At 44.9% G+C, this 9,615-nt stretch overlaps 1 protein-coding gene across 2 annotated transcripts; it reads right to left on the bottom strand.

Annotated features, from left to right (window-relative positions):
* Positions 1-299: 299 nt before the first annotated feature.
* Rnf7 (ring finger protein 7) lies at positions 300-6,898 on the bottom strand. Of its 2 annotated transcripts, none has more exons than XM_027410913.2 (3): positions 6,595-6,863; positions 3,403-3,450; positions 300-799 (listed from the first exon to the last, which is right to left on the bottom strand). In XM_027410913.2, the coding sequence occupies exons 1-3, from the start codon at positions 6,767-6,769 to the stop codon at positions 681-683; spliced, it is 342 nt and encodes a 113-aa protein (XP_027266714.1). In that variant the 5' UTR covers positions 6,770-6,863; the 3' UTR covers positions 300-680. The 2 variants fall into 2 exon arrangements, with proteins under 2 accessions (XP_027266714.1, XP_027266715.1); XM_027410914.2 differs by having other exon boundaries at positions 743-799; positions 6,602-6,898.
* Between the last annotated feature and the right edge of the window lie 2,717 nt (positions 6,899-9,615).

Below are 9,615 nucleotides of genomic sequence, written 5' to 3' on the forward strand. Positions count from 1 at the left end.
GAAGCCAGCCTGGTCTACACAGTAAGTTTCAGGACAGCCAGAGCTGTAACACAGAGAAACCCAGCCTCGAGGGAAAACAAACAAGAAACCCTAAGTGATTGAAAAGTGAGGCAAGTGCAGATCCAAGCTTCCTTGATGAGTCAAAGATGGAGAACTTAGGAGACAAAGGCCCATTTACTGAAAGTTACATTTTATTTATATTCTTCACTGATCTAAAATCAAAATCGCCACTTACAGCAAATAAAGATACCATGGGCTGCCCTCTCCTAACAAAAAGTATTAGGAGCAGAGGATAGAAGTTGGATTTTCGAAATGCATTTTATTTGTTACTATAACAAAACCAATCAGACATAAACACAGAAACTCTCTTCTGTAAAGTAGATGCAATGCTCTCTCTCACAGACCTTTTTTGGCATTCTCTCTTATAGCTCTTCTAAGCAGTATGTATGACACACACCACAGAGGTAGGAAAGGCCATTTTTAATAAATTATCTTTCTTGTAGACAACTTCTCAAAATTAAACTGACAAAATGCTAAGCCATGCCCTGGATGAGTCTCAAAAGACTGCACCCTTTCTATCTGAAGAACTGATCCGCTGGAGTGTTATAGCCTTCGTCCGGTCACTTGGCAGCAAGATCATCCAGGGTCACAACCACACCAGGAAAGCCTTCTACTACCTCTCATTTGCCAATTCTTTGGACCACCCAGTCCTGCTGGCAGAGAGGACAGCGATTGTTCTGTTTCACCCACAGAGACATGCAGCAGTTGTGAAAGGAATGATTACATTCTCCCCAGACCACTGGAAGAAGAATAAAAAACAACAGCTGAGTAGGTGGGTATGCAGTGCATGCCTGTAATCTGAGTACTGAGGCAGAAGTGCTGCCAGTTCTAGGTCAATGTGGTTACAAAGCAAGACCTTGTCTCAAAAATAACCAATCAATCAATTAAACAACCTCCCCCAATCAACTGACATGACATAGTTCAATTTAAATGGTTAAGCTCAGGAGGACATGCAGGTGGGAGGGGACACATGGAGGGGGAGTTCATGGGAGGGATAGGCAGGGTGAACATAATCAACATACACTGTATGAATGTATGAAATGGAAGCAAAATTTTGAAATATTCTTAAAAATTAAATTACTAAGTTCAAAATTATAGTTAAAAAAAAAAACAATAAAATAGCCATGGCTTATAATCCTGAAAAAAACTGGCTAAGTGGTCATTTTTTTTTTCTATCTACAAAAATATTTACAAGTAGAGTGAGGTTGAACTTAAGAAATATGCCACTGAATGCAGGAGAGCTCACCCTGGTGGTGAAGACGAGGGCGAGCTGGTGGGCTGACCATCCCTGCCAACTACTGAAGCCCAGAACCAGGGCTATGTGTTGGTCTACCTAATACCCATCCCGTCTATGACCTGGGTGTGTCTGTGTGTACACACACACCGGTCCTGTGGACCCGGGGCTGGAGGATCTCCATGACACAGGACAGCAATGGGATGTCCAGGAAGAATCCTAATGAGAGCCCAGCATTGATGGTATGTAGCAGAGTCCAGGGGCCTCAAACCAGACCAATTATTCTTTGGGATGAACCCTGCATGTAAAATTATAAAGTTTACTGCACGACTCACTATACCACACTGCAGCTTCCATGAGGAGATTTCCCTTTTTCCCCTCTCCTTTTTTCTAAAAAAAAATAAAAAATAAAAAAAAAATGGGGGGGAGATGGGTGGGATCAGGAGGAATGATGTGAAAGACAAATGAATGAGAAGAAAATTAAAGGAAGGAGGGAGGGAAGATAGATGGATGGACGGACGGATGGATAGATGGATGGCACTGGCTGGGTGTGGTGAAATTTGCCTTTAATCCCAGCACTTGGGAGACAGAGGCAGATGGATCTCTCTCTTGTGACAGCCAGAGCTGTTACACAGAGAAATCCTATCTCAAAAAATCAAAACAAACAAATAAAAAGTACCACTGTGTTTTGGGAGTGAAGTCACAACCCCTAGTTCCTAAACAGCTCTGCTTGTTGTGTTCTGAAGTTAGGAGATTAAAGGATTTGAGTCTGTTGTAGATCCCAGACCTCCTCAACCATGGGGTGCACTTAGGGATCATTTGTGCTTTCCTTTCTTTATAACATCCTCCTTGTTTTTATTTACCAAGATACAACATTTTATAAGCTCTCAGCTTATAGGGGCTGTTATGAACAGATAGTAGGCATGGAAGCATCATCAGATATTGATGGCACATCTACTGAGCTGTTTTTCTAGAAGTGATGAATTATGCTTCCAGCTGGGTGTGGTCCTGAAGTCCCAACACAGGGAATGGATCAGTGAAAGGCCAGACTTGACTATATAGCAAGTGTCAAGTCAGGACCACACATGGAAACCAAAACCCAAAAGCAGTCAACCAATCCAAAAGTTACCATGCCAGCAGGCAGTGCAGCTCCTCACCTGACAGCTGGATTTGCAGAGTGGCTGGAGAGGCATCCCCTTGTGATCAGGGTTCTTTGCTGAGATAGGGCCTTGCTATACAGCCCAGGCTGGCCTGGAATTCACTATGTAGGCTATGGTAATTGCCCTGTTTCAGGCTTGCAAGGTGCTGGGATTACAGATGTAGGCAACATGCTCAAGTCTTGAAATCTGTCTTTCTTTCTTTTTTCCCTCCCTTCTGTGCTACTTCCTCCTTTTCTTTTTGTTTTTGAGACAGGGTCTCACTCCACAGCCATGACTTGCCTGGAATTCAATAAGATAGAACAGGCTGGTGTCCAACTTGCAGTGACCTTCCTGCAATCCACTGGGAATACAGGTGTGTGCCACCACTCCTGGCCCTGTGGTTTTCTTAGCAGAAAATGTATTTCTTTCTGCTTAGTAAATTGATCTCATTTAAGTTTTTTGGGAACTAAAACATTTATTAGAAAGATGGGTGAATTCTTTCCCTTTTAGTTTTAATTCTGATTTTGTTTTTATTTCTAATTGAGTGTATAGGATAGGGCATGCATGCCACAGCTTCCCATGGAGGTCAGAGGACCTCTGTGGAGTCAGCTCTCTTCATTTTTAAGTGGGTTCTAGAGATCAAATTTAGGTCATCAGGTCTAAGAGTCAAGGACCTTTACCCTCGAGCCATCTTACCAGCCTCTAAAATGTCTGAGTATGTGTAATAATAATTAATTACTGCTTTATGGTTTTTTATGTACTGACAAAGCCATTTCTTTCTTTTCTTTTTTGGAAAACAGATCTCACTACATAGCGAAAGCTGGCCTCAGCCTTCCCAGTTCTGGGTTTACAGGCCTGGGTTATCGAGGCCAGTTTAATAAAGTCAATTTTAATTCTAAATTCAAATATTCCCACAGAGATGGAAGAAAACCTCCAATTGAAAAGGCAGGAGGAAGAATTACCACATACCAACACAGTCCTCTTGTTTGTTTTCGGCTTGACATCTGAGGCAGGCATCTAAAAGCAAACAAAGCAAATCTCATCTGAGGTACAGGAGGCAACACTGGAAACCCAGATCTTCAAAGTCAAACAAAAGCCCCGAGGATCAGAGATGAAGATAAGAGTCTCGTATTATTAGTTTCTCATCTAAAAATAACTACTTAAAGAGAAATAAAATACATGGCATTCTACTAATTCACTTATGACCAATGTTTCACAAGGGCTAATGATGATTTTTACAAGTTCATATGTCAGGATAGTTTGGCAGTGGCATTAGAGAAAGTCACTCAAAGATGCCAACTATACCATAACAAATTATTGTAAGCTCACCAGCTTGCTCACTCACACAGACCAACCGTTAGACACAATTGTGATTATACTCATTCATTATTTGTTCATACACACATAAAGATCTAGAATCCGCTGAGGAATCAATAAAGGTTTTTGTTTTGGAGATAGGGTCTCACACAGCCCCTGCTAGCCCTAACCTGAACTGCCACACTGCAGACGATGACCTTAAAATCCTGCCTCTACTCAAAGTTTGGGATTACAGGCATGTGCCGGTTTTTTTTTTTTCTTTTCTTTTTTCTTTTTTTTTTTGTAAGCAAAATTCCTTTCCTTTGTTTTGAGACTGGGTTTCATGTTGCTCAGGCTGGCCTCAAACTATGTAGCCTAGGAAGGCCCGAACCCCCAATCCTCAATGTATTCACACAATGCCAAAGTACTTAAATAAATTACTTAAGTGTAAACACTAGAAATGGAAACCTAAGAGTATGCTACAAGTTTCTAAAATTCAATCTGTACAATACTTTAGGGACCAATGAAACTGATTCATTCTTTAAATGTATAAGCAGTGCAAATCAGGTAAAAGGAGGCTCACACTGACAGAAAAGGCTTGTTTTTAATTATGTATGTGTGCCTAAATGTGGGTATATACATGCAAGTGCCCTTGAGGTTCTGGATACCGATGGAGCTGGAGTTACTAGCAGTTTGTGAGTTGCACAACTTTGGTGCTAAGTATGTTAAGAGCAGTATGTGCTCTTCACCACTGAGCCATTTCTCCAGATCCAGAAAGAAAGAGGCCGAGGCAGGAGGACCCCTGTGAGTTCACAACTAGCTTTGTTACAATGTGTTGCTAGTACCAGGGCTAGAGGCATTCAAAAGGTTAAAAAAAATAATAATAAAAATAAACATCTAGTGTGGATTGAAACTACTCCCTCCCTCTTCTCACACTGGCTCAAGCACATGACACACCTGTGCCTGGCTCCAGCTCTGGTGGTCTCTGAACTCTAATGCTAGAATTGTCGAAGGCAGAGATCCTGCCTCACCTCCCGAGTGGTGGGACTAAAGGCCCGCACCACCAACTCCCAGTTAATAGTTTATGTGTATGCATGTTGTGCCTGCCTGTGTGTCTGTGTACCATGTTTATGCAATGCCCACAGAGAAGGGCCTCAGGTCTCTAAGACTGGCATTACAAATGGTTGTGAGCCACCATGTGGGTGCTGGGAATTAAACTCAAGTCCAATTCCCTGGAATTGGAAGAGCAGTCAATGCTCTTAACCACTGAGCCATCTCTGCAGCCCACAGCAATTTAATAAACTCTCACATAATTTATGTTACTTGCATACATTTATGCACCGTATGTGTCTAGTGCCCTCTGAAGCCAGAATAGTGTTGGATAAACTGGAACTGAAGTTACAGAGGGTTGTGAACTGCCATGTGGGTGTGGGAAATCTGTATGGACAATCTTCACTCTTCGGAAACATCTCTCCAGCCCCTGGTTTTTTGTTTTTTTGTTTTTGCTGGAAGCTGGTCTCAAACTCTCCTGCTTCGGCCTCCAGAGCATTACAGGTGTTAACCGACACTTTGGAAACCTATGTTAAGCTGGGATGCAGCTCAGTTGGTAGTTTGCCTAGCCTGAAGGAATTCAATCCCCATCATGCCACAGACATTTCTACAAATTTCATCGCTTGGGAGGAAGCAGGAAGATCTGGAGTCCAAGGCCACCCTGGACTATACAAGACTGAATGAGTCTAAAAGAGAAATAAATAAGAGCTGCGATGGTGGCACACGCCTTTGATCCCAGCACTAGAAACGCAGAGGCAGGCGGTTATCTGAGTTTGAGACCAGCCTGGTCAGCACAGAGAAACCCTGTCAACAACCACCAGGCCCCCCCCCCCCCAAGAGAAACTGACAGAAACAGGGTTCTTTTCAAGGTGGGCTGAGCTCTTAAACTATGTAAAACTCAACGAGATTACGATTTTTTGATACGTTTCATTTGGTCCAACATTTTCGTTCAAAATACTAAAATGTTGGACTACTAATGAGGCCAGGCGTTGGTGGTGCACACCTTGGGAGGCAGAGGCAGGAGGATCTCTGTGAGTTCAAGGTCAGCCTGGTCTACAGAGCAAGTTCCAGGACAGCCTCCAAAATAATACAGAGGATCCCTGTCTCGAAAAAACAGGCAAACAAAAAAATGGACTACTAATGAAAGAAGGTTCTTCGAAAGGGCACAAAAGGGTGGGAAGGGGACATAATTAAGTTTCATGTTTCTGAATCAAGCAAAGGCTTTTCTATCCTTGGATTCCCATAAATCTAAAATACTCTTTTGTCCCTCGCCTCAAGACATGCGAGCTCTATCTGACTCGGTCAATGTAAATTTTAAAAGCCAGCCAAATAGCTGCAGAGAACCCATACAAATGGCTGCGCATCATTTCGGTGGCGACAGAGCCATGAAACAAGATCCGCACGGTGGCGCAGGCTCGTCATCTCCAGAATTTGGAAGGTGCGGGCAGGGGCACCAGGAGTTCAGGGCCAACCTCGGCTAAATGGGCAAGTTCCAAGCCAGCCTGGGAAACATGAGCGTCTCTCCCCCCCAAAATCATTAACTAATCAATTAATTAGTTAATTAATTAAATGAACGCTTAGATCCACGAGAGGGCTCGGCTGTGAGGTCTGCGGGCCGCTGGGCTACCAACACAACCCCGGAGGTTCCCACGGGTTCCGAGAGACGGTCCAGCTGTCTCCTCGGCCACGCCCCCCGCCCCTCCCCGCAGGACTCACCCAGCGCGGGCAGCTCGCCCCCCCCCCCCCCCGTCGCCCGCGAAGCTCGCCCAGCAGGCCGCGTCACGGCCCCGGCCTCGCGTGCAGCGCTTTGCTTACCCATCACCTGGACCCTGCAAATGGCGCAGGTATCGCACTCAACGTCCCAGCTCCACATGGCTACCGCGTTCCACTTCTTGAGGGAGAACATCTTGTCGCCCCCCGACTTGGAGCCCGCAGTCCCGCTGTGTGAGGACAAGACGCAGGTTTCCTCGCCCTCCTCCACGTCGGCCATGGCGGCGGCGCAGAACGGCGACGCGGACGTTGGGCGCTGAGGCGGGAGGTATGGCGGCTCACTAGGGCCCAAATGCACGCCACAGCGCCTCCCGCAGGTCCCGCCGCGCAGCCAGAGGAAGGCGGCGCTGATGGCCTGGCGCGGCCCGCTGACGTCACGCGGGAGGGGCGGGGCCTGCTGATCGTCCGTGGTGGCCTCGGGCGTTTACTGCAGAGCTGGCAGAGGACAGTGAGAGAGCCTTGCCCTGCGTCCTTCTTTACCAAACCCGGAGCTCTCGGAAATCACCTTGTTTCTGCCTTCATTAGACTCCTCTCTCCGAAATGTGAACTATCAGAGTAGGGAGAAAAGGCTCTTCCATCACCGTAACCTCCATATCTTACAAAAAGCCTGGCCACAGGAGGTGTGTGTGACTTGGTACAAGTCACGACTTTAGAGATCCAGGAATCCGGTTCAGTGGGTCTCAATTTGGGCATGGGAGTCTTGGATTTCTATTTCTTTCTTTTTCTTTCCTTCCTTCCATTTTCTTCTCTTTATCTTCCTTCTGCTTTTTTATTTATTTATTTTTAATAAGGTTTTTCTCACTATGTAACCCTGGCTGGCCTGGAACTCTCTGAAGACTAGGTTGGACTTGAACTCACAGACTCATTTGTCTCTGCCTCCGGAGTGTTGGGATTAAGGGTGTGTACCCCTATGCCCCGCATCTTGGATTTCTTTATTTCTTTATTTCTTTATTTGTTGGATTTCTTTACACTTCAAATTTATTAGGACCTTAACTTTTTCGTCATGGTTTTGTTTATTGTTGCCTTGTTTTGGTTTTCCCACACAGGGCCTCTCTGTGTAGTCCTGGCCATCCTGGAACTAGCTGTGTAGACCAGGCTGGCCTAGAACTCAGAGAGTTCCGACAGCCTCTGCCTCCCAAACCTGGGACTAAAGGTGTGGGCCACCACCCCGGGCTTTTGTTTGTTGTTTTGAGACAGGGTCTCACTATGTAGCTCCACCTGGTCTGGAACTCACAGTTTAAACCAGGCTGGCTTTGTATTCACAGAGGTCCATCTGCCTCTGCTGCTCAGATTAAAAGTGTGCACCACCAGCCGTGGGTATTGGGATCTGCAAAGGCTTTTGTTTATGGAAAAGATAGCTGAAATCCAAATCCGTTTATTTGCTTGCTTTGAGGCAGTTTCATCTTTTAAACCAAGTTGGCCTAGGACTCATTATGTAGCCTGAATGGTACTTCCATCATGGAGTCAGTTGTGCTAAGGTCTTGGGGGCCCTCTTACAATTAAGATTAACCTCATGCCTTAGAGTCACTTGGTCTCAAAGCTCAGGGAGGGTTATAGTGTTTTTAAATGCAAAAATCACAAAGACCATAATTCACATGACAAAGTAACCTTGAAACATTCATTCCTGGCAGAAGTTTACTTCAGACACAACACAAAAATTATTTTTGACTTAGATCTTCTTCAATTATTCTAGTTTATGTCAATTATTTTGGTTAACACATCTGGACCATGGGCAAGGCCATGGAAATTCAAGTGTGTCAGCAGGGTAGATGTGACCATTGTGGGAGTGGGTTTGGGTAGAGGGCTGAGAACTGTCTAAGGGAATACAGTCAGGACAGGATGGCATTACTATGATCACTTCTCCTCCTCTGTAGGAGAGTCTTTGTTCCAAACATTGAAAAGATGCTTGGGTTTGCTTCAGAGACTTCCCTTTAATGCAAACACGTTTAAGCCCTTCGGGAAGAATCTTATTCCCATCACAAGTGAATGTTTCCATTGTTTATTTCTTTGGTCCTCATTTTCTCATTCCTTCATGCCATTCATCTTTATGAAAACAGTCTTTCCTGTGGTTAAAGAGGAAACACTCTCCAAGCCCTCTTAAATTCAGTTCTTGTTGGCTTGTGAGTCACACAGACAAGAAGGCTAGCAAGAGAAAAGGCGGGTTTTTATTTGTATAAGTAGAATTCACAGAAAAGACAAAAGGCAGTCTAGATTTAGAGTTTGTATACCAGCTGTATAAGGAAAAGGAAGGTTAAGAAAAGGTGAAGGGGGGATGTCTTAGTTTGCTTTGAAAACCATGATCAAAAGCAACTTTGGGAGGAACTGGTTCATACATCTAGATTACAGTCCATCACCGAGGGAACTCAGGTTGGGAAGGAACCTGGAGGCAGCAACTGAGGCAGGGACCATGGAGGAATGCTGCTTACTGGCGAGAGCCCTTGGTTTAGTTATTCAAGTTAGGACCACCTGCCCAGATCCACCACCACCCTCAGTGGCCTGGGCTCTCCCATACCAATAGTTAGTCAAGAAAATGCCCCCACAGACTTGCCTACAATCAATGGAGGCATTTTCTCAATTGAGGTTCCCTCCTCCAAGATGACCCTTGTGTCAAATTGACAAAAAACTAACCACCACAGGGTGCTATAGGAAATTTAAGATAAATGGAACCCCATAAATCTATTACCTCATTTTCCAAAGAAAATTTGAAACAGAAACTGGTGGAGGAAAATGGGTTTATTTACAGTTTGGCCAAACGGGGCGAGAACAACTCCTGTTTTTTTTCTCTGTCCATTCTGTAGCAGTGCTATAGTTCTGAACTTGATGAAGCAGAGGTCAGGAAATGTGAAGAACGGTGACTCAATGAGTCCTGTGAAGCTTCCTGTGCTGGAGCCTCCTCCACTGGCACCAGGCAATTCCATCACCCATGCCCTGGGCCAATTTTAATTCTGTTTTTTTTCCTATGGGGACTTGCGGTTCAGAAAGGGTCTTGGTGTGTAGCCCTGCTTGGCCTGGACTCACTATAGGTGAGGCTTGCTTTGGACTTGCAACAATCCTCCTGCCTCTCCA

This window comes from Cricetulus griseus, chromosome 4, assembly GCF_003668045.3.
Source record: "Cricetulus griseus strain 17A/GY chromosome 4, alternate assembly CriGri-PICRH-1.0, whole genome shotgun sequence".
NCBI lineage: Eukaryota > Metazoa > Chordata > Mammalia > Rodentia > Cricetidae > Cricetulus > Cricetulus griseus.